General features: G+C 47.0%; 1 protein-coding gene across 1 annotated transcript in view; it reads right to left on the reverse strand.

Annotated features, from left to right (window-relative positions):
• Positions 1–19159, reverse strand: part of RTTN (rotatin) — a 96729-nt gene that overhangs the window by 28085 nt on the left and 49485 nt on the right. Inside the window, exons 28-33 of the mRNA XM_045296076.1 lie at positions 16401–16620; positions 11205–11333; positions 10628–10735; positions 9393–9551; positions 7263–7334; positions 1525–1714 (exon numbers count right to left, since the gene is read on the reverse strand). Of these exons, the coding sequence (XP_045152011.1) occupies positions 1525–1714; positions 7263–7334; positions 9393–9551; positions 10628–10735; positions 11205–11333; positions 16401–16620 (878 nt within the window). The remainder of the gene's footprint in view (positions 1–1524; positions 1715–7262; positions 7335–9392; positions 9552–10627; positions 10736–11204; positions 11334–16400; positions 16621–19159) is intronic.

Genomic DNA, 19159 nt, shown 5'->3' on the forward strand with positions numbered 1-19159 from the left:
TTTAAGGCTTCAGATGCTATATCTTTTGGTAGCTGGGCACCATCAGCTTTCTTCACCACACTTGCTTGTGCACCCATTGTCTTCAGTGACTTCAGGTGTTATATCTTTTGGCAGCCAAGCACCATCCGCTTTCTTCACCACATTTTCTTGTGCACGACTATGGGCACTTTTGTAGTATGACTTTTCCTTCTTCATACATTAGATACCTTAGGTAATGGTGATGTATAAGGACACAAGGGCCTCGCTTTGAAAGTCAGGAGGAGGACAAAGAGACTACTGATCTCTAGGCTTGTAATCCAATGCTGTGCAGTCTATGTAGGCAAGAGAGAAAGTGTAAATAGGAACGCTCACCTAATAAGTAGAGGAGGGATCCCCGGGTCCACACCAACATGAATGAATAACTAAACAGGCAATGGAAGGAAGGGATCGGGAAAGGAAAGGTCCTTTTGTGGAAAACCAATCAATGCAGAGGAAATGAAGATTTAGAGAAACCCTCTCCAGCAAACAACATAGTAGCTGATGGAGGCACAGACCATCAAGAGGTGTTAAATGAAGGAAGCAAAGCTCGGAGGCCAACTTTGCAGTAATAGCAGCAGGCAACTCCATTGCCCAAACATGCAGAGTTCACACTGCAGATCGGGGTCCCGCAGCCAGCACGGGCCTCCTCAAAGGGTAGCTACATGGAGAGACGCTGGACAGGTCCTGAGCCTGACCATGCGCAGCCACAGACACATTCACCCAGACACACAGTCGCCAGGTACCAGCTGACTCTATTCACAAGGCCAACTCACACTCTGCAACAGAGAGACCAGGGGACAGTCTAGACGCAGGAGGCCAGCAGAACGGGATGGCTGAAGGAGACCTCCTCTTCGCGCAACCAAAATCAGGCCGGTGGCCACCCACTTGGTTCCCACAACTGGAGGAAACCTCAGCAAGGTCTACAGAGTGTGGTGCTGAGGCCGAGGCCCGCCCTAGTTTTGACAACTATGCTGTGACTCCACGAGAAAGTCTGTTTGGTGGAGTTTCACACTGAAGTTGCGAGGGTTAAGGAGCTTCATATTGCCTACTGACTCGGAAGCCGTTCAGGTGAAAAAAAAGAAAAGAAAAGCCTATCTAACAAGGGGGTTTCAGAGAGTATGTCGGTTAAATTCCATTATTCTTTGACTTTGTTTTGTATTCCATTATGGGAATTGAAATCAATGGTATTGAGCAAAATGTGTGTAAGCTGTTGGCCAGAAAACTAATTAGCTCTATAACCCTTCACCCAATTCACAATAAAAAGGAGTTTTAAAAGGTACATGAGATACGGGCACAATTATGTGAAAGAAACAAAAACTGCAGAGAAAAACGTAGGAGGGAAACTGGACAAAACCACCACAATGCCCGAGCTGAGCAGCAGGACCAGGGATGAAGGCTTTGTCTGAATGCTTTCCATTTCTGCCCCCAACAGTCCTTGACAACAAATGTTTAAACCATGACAAAAGTCACATCGTGCAAAACCCAACAGAAACCCCCAGTGCATACCATTGGAGTCACTGCCGTCTGAAACTCCACCCGGGGCAGAACAGCTCAGCTCAAAGGCGTACCGTCCAGGGAAGCAGCGCTGCACCAGCTGACTCAAGTGCTCGTAGAAATGGCAGTGCTGCACCAGGGCCTGAAGGGCAGGCTTCCCCACAAGAGACAAGCCCGAATCCTCATCGTGCACACAGGGGCCCTGTAGGAGAAAAGGGAGCCAGAGAGACGTGGGCCCTGATTGCTAACATGATGCCTCTGCACGGTCCCCCAAATGGTGGCCGGCAAATCCCAGAAGCCCCAAGTCCTGGTCATCACCTCACTCTGGCCACTTGCCTCTGCCTTGCCACAGCGGCCAGGAGCTGGGCCCTGGCAAACTAGTTTCAATTCTCGGTGCCTACAATCCCCTGGAGGTAGGAGGCTGGTCTCTCTCCTCTTTCACACTCTCTCGTAGTTTAAAATGTTTCTCTGAGGAGCCACTACTTTCACCAATCCTACTCTTGAGCTGCCAAGCACAGTCAAAGCAGTGTTTTCCAACCTACAAGAAAGTATAAAATGTTGGGGTCCAAGTAATTATTTTCAAATTTAATTTTGTGTCTATCAATCAGCCACATGAACTAAAACGGCTCATCAACATTGGATTGTCACTCTATTCTCCATTCAATTACACCTGCCAAGGGAAAAATGTGTGTGCGTGAACACACAGAGAAAACAAAGACAGGAAACAGTGCCCATAAAAACTCACTGAAGTACCAGCAAGAAAAGTAAGTTCAAAGAAAAAAAAACAAGACCAAAAAAAAAAAGAAAAGTAAGTTCAAAATCCCATTTTCTCTCAGGTCCTTTTCCATGAACTGTTGGCACCCCCCCTCATCTGCTCTTTACCCACTCACTCTCTGCCTTGAATACAAGGCTCCACCCTAAGCCGCTTTGCCAAGACCCCCAGCTAGTCCCCACCTCTCTGTGTCCCTCACAGTCCACGCCACAGAGCAGACAGTGACCTTCTTGGTCAATAACCTGGATCCCGTCCCTTCTGTTCCTTTAACCCTCCAGAAGCTTCTGGAGACAAGACTCCATGCTGGCTCATGACAAGGCTCATGACAAGGTGACAACCAGCACCATGGTGCTAGCAACAAGGATACATTGAAGTCAAGTTAAGTCTGACGGAGATAAGTCAAGATAACCTTAATAAAAAGAAATTACAACTAACTGCTGATAGAAATATGAACTGTCCAGTCTTGTGGGGCAGGGGGGGGGGGACACAAACAAGCTCACTGCCATAAAATCAATTGACTCATAGTAACCCTGCAGGATAAGGTAGAACTGCCCCTGGGGGTTTCTGAGACTGTAAACCTTTAGCGGGGCAGAAAGCCCCATCTTTCCCTCGGGGAGTGCTGACCTGGGAGTTTCAGACTGCTGACCTTGTAGTTAGCAGGCCAATGCGTAACTCACTACACTCCCAGGTCTCTGTGGGGTGGAAAGCAATCCCTAACATGCAGAGCAGTGCACACACTCTATTCCTAGAAAACCAATGCAGAGACATGAACGCTTCATTACAGAGAAAGAGAGAGAGAGAGAAACAGACATTTCATTGACTATCGAAGGTGCACACTATGAATATCCATGAACCTATCGAAACAGGAATAACTGAATAAATTATGATCACATCATGTCATAGGACACTGTCCAGTTGCGGTTTTTAGTTTTTAAAAATTCGCTAAGCCAGTAGACTTACACTAGTACTATTGGGGGACAATAAGCTACGAAGTGCAGAAATACATATAAAATGGATCTATTTTATAAAGCAAGAGGATAAACACTGCTCTCTATGTAAATGTGTAACATATTAGCCTTCGCATATGCAGATGTATGTGTTTGCGTGTGTAACTGGTTGTGATTGGACACTGAAATATCAGTAAAGGGAACTATTAGGGTTCCCCTGTGCTCACTTCCCACCACACCGTCCAGCCCCCAAAATAAACCTGTGCTGAATCCCTGGCCCTGGTGCCTATGGATATGATCTGTTTGTAAACAGGGCCTTCTTTTGTTATGCCAATGAGCCACACCTGTGGAGGTGGAGCCTAGACCTACTTACCTCTGAACTGTAGAGACCTGACTATATCCTGACCCCCACATGGGCAGTGTGGACACACAGGGCACAGGAGAAGACAGGTGCCAAGTAGGGAATATTGCCACCAGAGGTACCAACAAGGAGAGAATCAAAATGGCCGAGACCCTGATTCGGACTTTACAAGAAAAGACATTTCTGCTCTTCCACGTGGCTCCCTATCCTGTGAGTGCCACACAGCAACACAAACCCGAACTGATACGCATGAAAATGTCAGCGTGTGTGGATGAAGAACGGCCTACAAGAAACAGAAGTAATTCTGAGTGATAACAAGAACTATTAAGACATACAAATAAAAAGGCTCCAATATAAATGATCAGACTCAGGAAGAAAGACGGGATCCTAAAAGCGAAGTCCGTTCCTTCTGAGAAAGAAAACATCCCCAGCACCGGGATGTGATGCCAGCTCCAGCACAGATGCAACCACCCCAGGGGCGTGGCCAATGGGGCTGTGGGGGTGGAAAAAGCAGGGCCAGCACAACCACATCATATGCCCTTCATACAGGGGCACCTGGGGAGGGGGCGAGGCTGGAGGGGTCCTAAGAGCTATGAAGAGAGGGAACTAGAACCAGAGCTGCAGGCTGGGGCAGTGGAGAAACACTGTGGGAGAACAACATCAGCAGGACACTACAAATGGGCCAGTCCTAACGTATCAATACAGGACTTGAGCAAGCACATTGCCACAAGCTCCTCAGAGCATGGCAACCGCTGCCGGAGGAATGAGAATCAGCAAAAGGAAACACCGTTCCTGCTAATGGACAGGGTGAGCAATTTCCTAAGAATTTTCTATTCGCTTTTAAGCACCTGTACTTACTGCCGGAGCCCTGGTGGGAGTCACAGTTGGGCTACTAGTCTCAAGGTCAGCAGTTCTAACCTACCAGGCTCCACAGGAGAAAAAATAGGCTTTCTACTCTCACAAAGGTGTATAGCAGCGGTTCTCAACCTGTGAGTCACGACCCCTTTGGGAGTCAAACGACCCTTTCACAGGGGTTGCCCAATCCATAACAGTAGCAAAAATACAGTTATGAAGTAAAAAACTAAAATAATTTTATGGTTGGGGGGTCACCACAATATGAAGAACTGTATTAAAGGGTCTTGGCATTAGGAAGGTTGAGAATCACTGGTGTACAGTCTCAGAACCTCCCAGGGGCAGTTCTACCATGCCCAGTTCTACCATGCCCACAGGGCCACTCTGAGTCAGAATTGACTCCATGACAGTGAGTCTTTTGTTTAATTTTGTCTATTTGAAGTGTTCATTACTTGAAACAAATAATTTCCTCTAAAACATTAACCCATTCAAAGTGGTTGTTTTTGGTTTTTTTTGAGAGAGAGCAAGTAGACCACATCCTGGCCCACCAAGCCCCTAGGGCAACATTCCTGCTCAGAGCAGCCAATGCACAAAGAGAAATGTAGGGCCGGCCCCACCATGAGATATGACATCCATTTACTGACCCACAGCGCTACAGGGGACAGCGGTGGAGCGCAGCCCAACGTATGCACGAAAGGTGGTCTAGCTCAAGCTTTCCAGTGAGGACGAAACAGCACGAGAGTCCAGAGAGTGGAATCATCCACGTGTGCGCATGTGCTGTGCTCCACTTCGTGGGCCCATCAGTAATTGATGAGGTTGTCTTCTGGCATAGGGAAATCAGCAGTCTAATTGCTGGGTCTGAGGATGTCTGCCTGCTTAGCAGCCTTGCCCTCGAGCCATGCTGGGGCTGCCAGCTATCTCAGAAATGCCAGGGAGACCTGCAGGGCAGCACACGAGTGAAGAACTCTGTGCACCTCACCAGGTGCCATTAAAAACAAATCTGCGAGGAAAACAAATTAATTATGTCATAGGAAGCGCCAATTAATTTGGAAACATTGTTCTCAAGGATGCAATAAAGTAGAACATTAATTTTAGACCACATATTTTAGTCCTAGTTTCCTACTGCTGGTACACCCATTAACTATGATTGAGAAGACGCTAGATGTAGAAATCGCATTTGAGGAAGAACACTCGAGAATAAAATTTTCCAAGAAGAGAAAAGAATTGATTTATAGCCAATTTAAAATGCTACAATGTGACCAGGGGACAAACAGATACTAGTGACATTACAAACACTGAACAATTATGTCAATTAAGAAGATAGTGAAAATGTTACCACGTCCCTGAAACCAATCAATAGTCACAGTAACTCATGATGAATAGTAAATGTCATCATTATATTAGACATGAAAATGGTATGCACTGCACCTGTCTAAAATGCACACAAAGACAGACACAGGAGTGGTCTTGCTCTATCCACTGAGCAACCAGAGACATGATTTTAGCCCAGGTTCAGAGAGCACATGGAAAACCCAGATATTGGTTTCTAAGCCCCAGTCTCCACTAAAAAGGAATCGGGCCCTTTCCAACTCAACCAGGTAAAGCCTGCTCTAGCCATACATCGGGGACCCCTGAGGTGATATACACCCCCAGCGGAGGGGGGGGCGGTACAACTCCACTCTGTGATCTTCTGCCAAAAACGCATGACCTGAAGCAAGTCCCATGGAAACCCCAACAGACCTAGTCAAGAGGATGAAGTAAATGGCCAGTAAGCATCAACACTAAGTATTGCTGAATTAGATCCTAGATAAATGAGTACATTAGCTATTTTGCTATAAAGATCATTAGTGGGACAAATGGTGAAATTTGAATAATTCCATGATTTATATTTGGATCATTACTACTATGGCTACTTAAGAGAACATTCTTGTTTTTAAGAAATTCACACTTAGGTATTTGGAGGGAAAGGAGCACTCAGCCTATACCTCTCTAGCCTTCAAGAAACAAAACAACTTCTGACAGAGCTAAAGGAACTATGGAGAATGATAACATGGGAGGAATCTGGAAAGTGTAGGAAAACTACTGTGCTGCTTCTGCAACTTTTCTTTTCTTTTTTTTTTTTATATATATATTCGCAACTTTTCTATAATGCTAAATTTCTTTCAAAGAGTTTTATATTAAAAATCCATTATATCACCCATAACTTATACAAGAAAATACTTGCTACTCAAAAGCACAGCATTCCAGAGAATAACATAAAAGAGAACTGTAGGCCAGAGTGGAGTGGGGAAGGGAGTGGGAGATGGGTTGCTACTACACAGGGTATGCTGGGTCACACCCAGGGCCCAGCACAGGAGCATCAGGGAAAGTTGGCAGTGGCCCTACAAACAATGTGTTTACAATGTTGAAAGCAGCAACACAGTGACACAGGGAGGAGCCAGCCGGGAAGGAGAACGAGCAGAGAATGCAACTGGGGGACGCCAGGCCAACAGCATAACCCTCGGAGCCAACACTTCTCCAACTACAGCTTAGGTGCACTGACCACTCATCACTCCAACACTGCACACTCAAAAGGCCCTGGAACCGGTTCTAGATCTTAACACACACCTCAATACCATGCCTACTTCAAGTGATGTTGGACAGTGTGGAGAAGACTTTCAAATTTTGAGCCCACATAAGAAAAAACTGGTCATTTCTTTGAAGAGATCCTGTTGCCTTAGGTAAAGTTTCCCCAGCAATAAAGCATACATATGCTCAAACATTATTATCGGTTAACCCCAAATACCTACCAGGTTGATAAGGTTTGAGAGGCACCCACCTGCCATGTATAATCCTTTATGATTTCACTCGGCATTGGAATCACAAGCAGATTCTGAAGAATAAACGCAGCCTGAAAGAAAAGGAAATGTCAATACTGCCATCTTGTTGTCATCGCTGAGATAACCAATGAGTCATCACAAGGGAAAAAGCCAGCCCCGTCACCTTCTCCCCAGCCAGCTGCCAGGAGGGGCAGGTGGGGAGGGGACAATCATGGAGTTTCTTATGACATTAGGTGAGGCTCTAGCAGCTAATGACATTATTTCATGGAAAAAAATAAATACTTTTTTTCCTATTTCAACAGTTTTCTAAAAAGAGATTTATAGAATATATTCTGAAATAATTTTTTAAGAAATATAGTTTCAAATTTATATTATGCCTTTATAGATTTTACACACACACACATACAGCCTCCCCTCCCCCTCACATACAAGCTCCTCTCCATGAAACCTTGCTAATAACACAAATCATGAATTTCCAAATGAAGGCCCTGAGGATAATCAAATTAAATGGTCATACTAACGTGGCACTGATGACAGATGAAGGCAAGCTTAGGCTGTACCTACAAGGGGGCTAGGGGTGGGGGTGACCGGAGCAACAGCAGCTGTAGGGGTGAACGTCCCATGATCTGAACTGTAAGGCAGAGGGCAAGGCTCAGAGGATCACGAGCGAGCAAGTCCTGTTTAAACAAGGAGGCGGGCAGCCAGCTGACAGCAGTCTTTGGGGTCCCACTGGGCTCTAGTTAGTGGTAGGCCCAGAAGCTGCTGTTTCCTTTATAAGCCCCTGAATACTAGCTCATTTTTTTACAACTATTTATCTGATGGATCATTTTGATAAAAACATCAACAAAAAGAATTACAGTATGTTTAATTGCCCTCTCCTATGCTATACTATAAGCCAGGGGTGCTCACATTTTTTCAGCATGCAAGCTACTTATAAAATGATCAAGTCAAAATGATCTACCAACTACAAAAATGCAAAACATTTATTTATTTTTATGTATTTATTCCATTTATTCATAAATACATTGAGAATTCTTTATATGTACAATGTGTGTTTATTTACCTTGTATAACCGCATGAGTCCTTATTGCACAACACAACACAATTAACTATGTACATTTTTTGTCATTACCTGAGTTTACTCTGATGACTTGCACTGAATGGAATGAACCAGGGATGCATAGTCCGGACAGTAGCTGCTGACAGCCAGCCTTAAGCACACTTCCAAATGATCATCAGTCATGGTGGAATGGTACTTGGACTTAATGATCTTTATGTGGGAAAAGGCTGACTCATAAATAAATAGAGCTGATCATGCAGTCAAGGAGGTAGCACATTTTCTCATGTTTGGGCACTTCCCCTCTGTGAGTAAGCTCCAGAACTGTTCGTGTGCTCCGGAATTCAGCTGAATGTCAGCTTGTAGGGTCAAAATCTCCCATTCCATATGAAAGTGATACATTTTTGTCTTATTACTTGGTTCAGCTCCCCGACTCATTTTAATGCCCTCTCTTAAGTTTAAGAGAAAAAAAACAAGGTCTAAAAATTGGAGATAAGTTAGCATGTCAGTTTTGTTGCACATAGCGCAGTTGTTTGCGCGAGCGTTTGACACCTAAGACTGCATCCGATCGGCTGTGCTGTATATCAATTAAGTGACGGGATTGATGAGAGACTTATGTCTATTTTTTTAATGCCATGCAATCTACCCACACTACATTCACGATCGACTAGATCGCGATCGATGTATGGAGCACCCCTGCTATAAGCCCTACAAAGATTATTTTCAGCACCTTATCTTAACACGGAGCCACTAGTGGTGCCGAGGGTTAAGCGCTGAGCTGCCACCTACAAGGTTGGCAGTTCAACCCCACCAACTGCTCCGAGAGGAGAAGATGAGACTGTCTGCTTCCATAAAGCTGGAGTCCCATTGGGTCACCAGAAGTCAGAATCAACTCGATGGCAGGGGGCTGGTTTTTGCTCATTAATCTTAACTCAGCTTCACAATACATGAGCGACTGGCAAAACTGCAGGAACATGAAAGAGGTTTTCGCTGGGAATGTCTGCGGGGGTTGCCAAGCCAGCTGGAGTGGAACAGGTCTCTCTGGGGCAGCGGCGGACGCATGCCGACCTACCTCCCGGCGCACCATGCTGCATTCCGATGGGTCCAGGAGGATGTTCATGACGGTTCCCCAGAGGCCTCCGGAGATGTTCTGACAACTGTTGGCCAAGGCTGCACAGCCGGCTTCCAGGGTGGTCAGTGCCGCGCCCAGTGCTAGGGAGGTGAATCTCACCTGGGCAGGTCACAGAGAAGAGTGGTCAAGTCCGAGGAGCCACTCCCACAGGGGTCAGTGTTCCTTCTCCAGCAGGCAAGACTGTGTGCTTTTATAACTACGGCTTTGGGGTGGGCAGCCCAGGGCACAGGAACACTTAGAGAGGCCAGTGTCATATATGTTCATGAATAAAGAAAAATCCCATGCCATGGCTCAAAAAAGCAAAACAGCCTCCCCGGCCCCCTGGGAAAAAAAAAAAAACTATCACAGAAATTCAAACCCAACGATAAATGAGAGAGATTGTAAATGACAGCTTAAGAGCCCTTTTTTTAGGAAAAATATGGGTGCTAGCTCTTTAAGAATCCCCCTATACTAACTATTCCCTCCCTGCTTTTACAGGGGGCCTATGATTGTGAGCTGCTGTTCCTATGTTTTGAACTGTTTCTTCCAAAGGAGTAGTTTAAAATCCCTTCGAAACAAAGTAACTGAATTATCATTTGCCAAAGCATGAAATTACTAGCATCTTAAGAGAGAAATGTTTCAAAACAAGATTGATTTCCTATAATATGCTCTTGGTTCAATTGATGCATTTTCATGAAGCTCTTAATGCCGACCCAAATCTCTCAATTCACTGGCAGCTGGAGTGAACAAAACACCCCGTAGTCACAGAGTGGTCAGCTTAGAGGCCGAGTACCCCATGCCTAAGAGTCCCCCCGACCCTTCTGAGTTCAGAAGGGTCAACGTTTCGATAAATCCAGGCTTTGATTTCAGTAAGGCATCATCATTTCTCACTAGAAACTAGTCAACGCAGGGCTGAGGCAGAAAAATTCTTCAGTGATACTACATTTTGCATTATACTGTGCTAAGTGGCACTTGGTTTTATGACTTACAATCCCATCTAACTTTCTGAACCTTATAACTTTCTGGGCCTCTCCCATAATCTCACTGCTGTTTCTCAAAGAACTTTCTGCTTCTATGTTTTCCATCTGCCCTCTAGTGAATCCCACTGAAAGGTGGGGCATAAAATACAAGGCACTGAAGATCTGCCGGGCATGCTGTGGGCTGTGCCAGGCTGGCAGGACTCCCTGCCCACTGACCTCCGGGTCCCGATCCACCCACAGCGGGATCAGCCAGGCCAGGCCCTGCTGTGTAGACACCAGCTCTTCACTGTGGCCCAGAGGCAGAAACCACAGGGACATCCAGTCCTACAACGAGAAAGGGCAGCGGACACACTTTAGGTGGGTGTCACCAGGTGAAACGGAGTGATAGTGCAATGGCTCCATCAAAGGCCTCCAGCAGAGGAAGATTCTGGTGAAGACTGGGCTGGGCTAAAATCTCAGCTTCTCCTAAAAATTAGAGAGAACATGTTCTCTCCAGAACAGCTCTTTTACCCAACAATTTAAACAAAACGTGGTGTGCTCTAGTGAATGGGGAGATTCCAGGCAAAATAAAACTGAATAAAATATTAACTTAGAACAGGTCTAATCAAATCCAATTGTAATGTGCAACTTGGGTGAAAGAAAAGTCGAGGAAGATGTTTTTATGTGAAGAGCCCCTGGGACTCATGCTCATGTTCACTCGTGCCATGATGCGGGTACACACACACACACACACACACACACGCACGCACGCACGCACGCACGCGCGCGCACTCCGCTGCCCTGCCCCGCTCACCGAGCCTCGGGCCTGGGTCATCATCTCGTGGGACAAATGCAGCAGGCACAGCACGGCGCTCTTGGTGACGCCCTTCCCCATGAAGGACATGGCGTTTCCTCCTCGCTCCACGTAGAACGAGGTGATCACCTGGGGAGCAAGTATCATCGGTGAGGGGCGGCACACGACTCCCTGGTGTCAGCCCCAGGAAGCGGGCCTCATGCAGAGAAGGCTTCCCTTCGAGGGGGCACAGAGGCTGCCCGGTGTCCTCTGAGGGCTCTGGCAACAGAGCCCACGAGTCACACGGTGTCCCCACGGGCCGTATCCTGATGGTCCTCAGGCCACGAAGGACATGCTAACACAGTGAAATGGGCACTGCCCGCAAGGACGGATGTGTAAGTTGATATGCCCCCCACTGCTGAACAACTTCGATTTCTATAACATGCTGAAGGTACCCTGGTCGCTCAGTGGTTACACATTGGGCTGGTAACCATGAGGTCAGCAGTTAGAAACCACTAGCTGCTACTTGGGAAAAAGACAGGTCTTTCTGCTCTGCAAAGAGTCACAGGCTCAGAAACGCACAAGGGCAGTTCTACCCTGTCTACAGGGTCGCTACGAGTTGGCGTGAACTGGATGGCAGTGAGTCGTTTTTAGATAACACGATGAAGTATGCTGTGATTGTTTACGTTGCTGGACTTCAGCATTTTCCCTCTCACACACCTCAGGGATTTTACAGTTTCCCTTGGAAAAACAGCATCAGGCAGGCATCCGAATGGGCCCAGAGGCAGGGGCAGACTGAAGGTCTGTGCATGTGATCAGAAACATGTGACAAAACTGCAGCAAGGGCAAGAGAACCCCAAACCTACTGCACTGCTGAAAAAGAAGAACAAGTAGCAGGACTCACGCTCCGGGCATTCACCATACCACATAGACACAATAGCCAAAACAGTTGGTACCGCTGTAACAAGAGACAGCCACACGGACAAAACCAAAGTCCACAAACAAACCCACACATCTACGTTCCACTGAATTTTGACCAGGGCCCTAAGTCCACAAACAAACCCACACATCTACGTTCCACTGAATTTTGACCAGGGCCCTAAGTCCACTCCATTGGGAAAGAAGCATGTCTTCCATAAATGGTGCGTGGAAAACCATATTTCCAGAGGCAAGAAAATGAGACGGCACCCATGCCTCACATCATGCACAAAACCAAACTTTCCAGGAGTAAAGGCCTACACAGGCACTCTGAAACCATAAAATTCCAAGGAGAAAAAGTAGGGGCAACATTGGTCTAGCTCAGCAGTTCTCAACCTGTGGGTCGAGACCCCTTTGGGGGTTGAATGACTGTTTCTTTCACAGGGGTCGCCTAAGACAATTGGAAAACACATAAATATTTCACAGTATACAATTACATATTGTTTTGTGATTAATCACTATGCTTTAATTATGTTTAATTATTTTCCATTTATAACAATGAAAATACATCCTGCATATCACATTATGATTCATAATAGTAGCAAAATTACAAATAGTAGCAAATTACAGTTATGAAGTAGCAATTAAAATAATTTTATGGTTGGAGGTCACAACAACATGAGGAACTGTATTAAAGGGTCATGGCATTAGGAAGGTTGAGAACCACTGGTCTAGCTTTTAACAAGGCATTATCTTTTGGGTACCGAAACTGAAAACCAAGAGACAAAATCAGTAAATGGGACCTCCTAAAAATTAGGAAATTTTGTTCCTCAAAAGACTGCCAAAAATGTGAAGAGACTTGACTGACTGGGAGGGTATCTTTGGAACCACATATCTTGACAAAATCTAATAACCAAAATATTTATATAACTTAGACAAGTTAACAAGATGACAACTGATATAATGGGCAAAACCAAACCACAGTTTAACTCCGCTACAAGATGACAACTGATATAATGGGCAAAACCAAACCACAGTTTAACTCCGCTACACTCGTCTTGATTGAACATTACACTCTTTTAAGGAGTCTCTCTATGGGCCTAGGGTGACCACAGCAGCCGGAAAGATAAGAGAGGAAACTTGGGGAGCAGTAAGGTGGTGTCAATGGAAAAGAAGCAATGCAGAAAGGGGGTGCAGCAAAGTCCGCTCACATCACGGCCGATCGTGCAGGTCATGAAATGGTCGTGTGAACTGGGGTATATGCTGCTGTGGATATTCTCAAAAACAGCAGCCGAACCAATGAAAATTAGAGACAGATTTTTTAACCCCTCTTGGGACTATTTCTCTATATACAAACCACTTCTGCACCCCGCCCGCTTTCTCCCAGATGAGGGCTTTGTGTGCACTGAGGGCCAAGTACCAGGTACCAAGCAGCTCTGGAGCTCTGTAACTCTTCAACAAACGCATCTAAAGGGACAGAGACCCAGGCAATTCGCACTTTTCCAGAAAAAAGGTGCTAAGGACGTTCACTTGCCAAAAGGTTTTTAAAGAGGAAAAAATGTTTTCAGCCAAAGCAATTAAAACTACTTGCTATCTACACTCATTCAACAGAGATTTCAACCTAACCATCCTCAGACCCCAAGTGCTTTTGTTCATCACAAGACCCTTTGATGTCAGCCCTTTATCTCATCATTGTCTACTTTCGTTTGCAGGTTTTGTTTTTTGTTTTTCAGATCATGCGGCAAAGCAGATTTTAAAAAGAGAGAGCGTGATGCATGTTAGCCACAGCTTATTTAACAAAATTGATTTATTCATACATCATTGGGGCCTTTGATCTGAATCAGAATGTTCACAAAGCAGAATCTTAACTGCCTGAAATGGGAAGCAAGAGTGGCGGTGGGTTAGCAGCTGGAGTGCTGGCCGAGGAGGCTACGAGGGCTGTAGTATAATGTTCTGTCTATACGTCGTAACTTGTGAAATTTTCCATAATTAAAAGTTTAGAAGATCTCAGAAATCACTTATTTTTAAGTATGCAGAAGCATAGAGCATTGCTCAGGAGTGGGGAGATGTCCACTAGCATTTAAACCCTACACCTGAGCCATCTAGCACACGCCTGGTAAGTCAGACAGACTTTCACCTGGCTAGCACTTTGCACTCCCATAAACAGTCTCAGAAACCCACAGGGGCGATTCCACCCTGCCTTTAGGGTCACTATGAGTCAGCATCAACTCAATGGCAGAGAGTTTTGAGTGGGTCATTTCTATGTAAATGTTTCAACCAAAATAAAAAAAAGAGAGACCCCTTTTAAAATGGCCTGTGGTGCTGACTGCATAAGTCTTCATAATATAATCAAACTATCGAATTGCATGATATGTGAAATATATGCCAATAAAGTGACCTGAGAGAGGCCACAGGCCAGCAAGCCCTTATCCTCTGGGACGCAGCTCCATGCAGCCTTCAGTGTGAGGTCCATTCTGCGGCTCCTAGTGCTGAGCGAGACCTTCACCTGGGCCACCTTCTCAGCTGGCCTCCTGGTCATCCCCCGGGAATGATACCCTTTAGATCTGGCCTGAAGCCTTTGGTTCCCAGAGCTGAGTCACTATCAAAGTCTATCAGGCTGTTTCGATAACCCATTCGCAGCCACAAAAGCAACTGCTCTGCCCCAAAGTTCACTCTGCAGCATCCAAGGGGTCTGATGTGAGAGGTGGGCCTGCCTTTCACAAGGGAACTGCTCTATTGAGTGAGAAACAATGAAGTGAATCGCATGGGCTCTGGTTTCAAACAGCCAGTGAATTTAGTTCACAATGAAGCAAGAGCCTGGCTTCGCTTCTGAGCAGACACAGAAGGCCCCAGGTGAGCGTTAGGGGGTTCTGGCATCATTGCGATCAGAACTGGCCAGTGCCTCTGGTTTCAGTGTAGTCATGCAATGCGGAGGCACCGGGCTGCTTCTCAAGATGGTTTCGAGTCTGGAGCAAAGCGCCGCTTATGTCAAGTCACTATCAGAGACCCAAGTTTTACCCGATGGGGGACATCACAAAGGAGGGGATGCCTTTTAGCCAGGCCCCGGTGGATATTAGACCCTGGATTCTATTACCTCAAGGATGACCACCTGTCTGTCCCCTCTCCTTCCTATTGAACACAAAGTCCTTTGATCTCCCACACTGTGAAATAGGTGGCTTTCATTTCCGATCCCTGAAGATTGTGGAATCTGAAGTCTCTACTCTTACAGTGTTGTAAGTGGGGCTCTGCTGGCCACTTCTAAATGCAAACCAGCCTGGCTGCTACTTCGCTGCCTGTGGCTGCAGGGTTTGCGCATTGCTGTGGGAGACAGGGCTGCCTGAGAGGTGGAGAGAGGTAGGGGGTTCTGTTTGTGAGGGTGGCCTGTTGGTGATGTGAATGACAGGAGGGGAAGTGGGGAATGAAGATCAGCTGAGATAGTTTATTGTGCCAACCTGGCCAATAAACACATGTGGGATTAATTGAAGGGCGGAGGGATAAATGGCTCAGTGAGCCTCGCCTTTCTAGTTCTCGGGTCTCTTGCTTTCTGATGGTCAGACCCCAGGGTGCAATTGCCTTAGCCAGTTCCCTGCTTCAGCTGGCAAGACTCACTTCCTGCAAGCCATCCCCCCAAGGAGAAGCCGCATGGACCTATCCTGATGTAGCCCTGGGTGCTGGAGCAGCCGCGTGGAGACCCCTGCCAGTGCTGAGATGCTTACACGTTCACTGACTTGGCTTTCCTCCTGCAGTCGGTGTCATTGCATGTGTTTTGTGAGATGGAGGACTTTGTGGATTGGTGTCGGACATATGTGTAAATAATGTTGGACTTGTGGGCTTGGGCAGCACTGGGTGGGGATGTTTTCTTGATGTGCACTTAACCTTTATATAAAACTCTCTCTTATACATGAAGTTTCTGTGGATTTGTTTCTCTAAAGTACCCAGACTAACACCAGCCCATGTCCAGATTGCCCAGCTCCACCTATCAACCCCCTCACCTTCCAGAATCCAGCTGCCCCCTGCCCCCCGCCCCCAGAGAATCTGTGCTGAAGCCCAGGGTGATAGGGCAGCAAGGCTCCAGGGAAAACAGAGAAAAAGCCTAGACCACTTATAGACCCAGACGGGCACTTACTGCACAAGTGCACCTCGCCCAAAATGGCAGTGACACAAAGAACAGGACACCAGGGCACCCGGTCACAGTGCCTGCCCTGGTGTGGCGCCAGCAGGCAGGAAGCCAACGTAAGCAGCGGACAGAGCAACCCTTACCGGTTTGCTCCTGTCACTGTCGCTGCCATGGTTACATACCTCAAGGAGCCCAGACAAGTACTTGGCACATATGTCCAGTGGCTTGGTCAGTGGCGAGTGGGCGCTCCAGCCCTGGGTGGCAGTGAGGTGCGCCATACCCCGCAGGGTCCGCTCCAGAGAAGGCAGGCCGTAGAAGTGGGGGGCATCGGTCACACGCAGGCACTGCAGCAGCCTCAGCGCCAGCTGCGTGTGGAAGACGCGGAGCAGCTCCCGGCATTTCCTACACAGGGCACAGCAGTCAGCTCCCTCACTAACCATCGAGGGCAGAGCCGCGTGAGGATGGCAGGAAGGACCCCTCCCTAGAGCTGGACTTGCAAGCAAACAGCAGTGGGAAGACTGAGCCGAGCCGGGTGTGCTAGGGGACCGACTGGGCAGTGTCCTTTAGAGACATCAGTGAACACAGGTGTGGCCACCTAATAATAAACCAAACACCTGACCATCCTGTCAATGCCGCCCGCATGGCGACCCTACAATACAGAGTAGAACTGCCCCATGAGTCTCCGAGACTGTTCACTCCTTATGGGAGTAGAGAGCCTCATTCCCTCCAGTGAGGCAGCTAGTAGTTTTTCAAACTGCAGACCTTTTGGTTAGCAGTCCAACACATAACCACTACACCACCATAGGAAATTAAAGATCGGAAAGGTAGATTGTAAACCTCTATGTTGAATCATTAAATAATATGTACTGTTCTTCACAGAGAATTCGTATAAAAAATTTCAATGGGTTTGATACAAAGTTTACAGCAGTGTTTCCAAAGTGGGAGACAGCACCTCCTGGGGGCAGATAGGGGGAGACACTGGGCCAACCCAGGGGGCCGCAAAACCAGATACCCACACTTATTCTGCACTATGGGCTAGAGTATAAAAGTCTTAACACCCAGGGAGCGCTGAGTAAATTTTTTTCTGAAAAGGGGGCGGGAAGGCCAAAACTTGGGAACCGATGCTTTAAATACAACGAGGCGGTCTGGTGACATGGTTAGATAAGCACAAGGCCAGCAGTCCAGATCCTGCAGTCTCGCTGCAGGAACAAGGAGAGGTAGCTGCTCCCAAGGCTTGGTCAGGGAGCAGTGCTACTCTGCCCTGCACGGTTGTTGAGGCAGAATGCAGTCAGTGGGTGGGGTGAAGAAAATTGTCAAAACAGGGCAATCGGAGGACTAGTGAGGGAAAAAATCCTGAAACTAGGAGCCAGGCAAGGACACAAAGATGCTATTCCTGGAGGAAATGCAGTCTGTGCATCCCAAACTCTGAATTGACTCTGACTAGCTTCAGTTTTAGGAGCCATTAGACGTGTAAAATCTGACCATACTGACCGTTATTAATTGTCCTTTCAGAAAGGAAGGGAGCCTGGGTGCGAAGTGAGTTACCACAAGGTCAGCAGTTTGAAACCACCAGCTCCTCTACAGATGAGGCTTTCTGCTCCCATAGAGAAACCCACTGGGGCATTTCTGCCTTGTCCTGTAGCGTTACTAGGTCGGCATCGCCTTGATGGCAGGGAGCTTAGTTTGCGAGTTCATGAAGGAGCCTGATTGTGCAGTGGTTAAGCACTAGGCCATTAACTGAAACGTCAGTCACTGGACCTGCCAGGTGCTCCTAAGGAGAGAGAGGTGGTCAGCTTCTTCCACAAATACCACGGCCTGGGAAGCCCTGAGGGCAGTTCTTCCCTGGCCCACAGGGTCCAAGTTGTCCTGTCGGTTCCTTCCTTTCACAGTGTTCGAGGATAAGGCATGCTTAAAGAGCAGAATGTTAGCATACCGTTGCCCTGGTGCTCATCAAGTCCACTTTCGCCCCTGGGAGAGCTAGTGGGTTTGAACCACTCAACTTGCAGTTAGCAGCACTATGCTTAACCTACTGTGCCACCAGATCTCCTAACACCATCAGACAAGCCAGCAACCAGCAATTCCATCCTTGCACACACTTGTATGCAGATGCTCACAGCAGCAAAGGTACAAGCATCTCAAATGCCCCCAAGGCATGGCTGGGGAAAACAAGCTGCTGTCTGCACACTCGGACCACTGCTTGGCCAGGCCTCAGGGAAGCAAGCATGGACCTCGATGCACCCTGAGCCTCAGAGCAGGGTGCAGAGTGACCAGAAACCCACCAGTCACAGCCCAGGCCAACCCACCAAGCTGGGGAGTAGAGGGTGCTGGGCTGCTCAGGGATTTTGAAGGAGGGAGACATGACTTCTTACTGGGGCAATAGAAATATTCTGGAATCAGGGGTTGGGGCTGGGGGTATTGTGCAGCATTGTGAATTAACAAAAATCCCTCAAATACTCATTTTGAAATGATTTGGTAAAAGTTATCTTACAATAATTTTTAGTTAGATGGTAACGACAGATATACATTTGAGAATCAACTAGTCAAAAATACTTAGTAAAGTTCTAGAAATGGTTATGACTACCTTAGTAGGTGCATGGGAATTTAAGAGAGTTCAAAGTACTGACCTCCACAGAACATCATAAGTGTGGGTGTGTATGAGTGTTGTGCAGTGTGGGGAGTGGAAGGGTGTGGTATATAGGAAATGAGTATTGGAAGGGTGGGGGGAATGTGGGTATGAGTGGGGTGGGTGTATGTAGCTGGGTGGTTGTCAAAGGACTAGAAGTCTGTCTGTAACAGAGTTTCTATGAAAACAACGAATAACGGACTAACAAGACCTATTACTGAAGTCTTTACTCCTCCTAATTTGAATGAGGGAAGCAGAGCCTTTGGACAGAAGAAAACTCAGCTCCAGAAGCGTTATCTGAGCCTCCACACCCCGGGT

Source organism: Echinops telfairi, unplaced genomic scaffold (genome assembly GCF_000313985.2).
Source record: "Echinops telfairi isolate 266 unplaced genomic scaffold, ASM31398v2 ScPeMD7_7400;HRSCAF=8409, whole genome shotgun sequence".
NCBI lineage: Eukaryota > Metazoa > Chordata > Mammalia > Afrosoricida > Tenrecidae > Echinops > Echinops telfairi.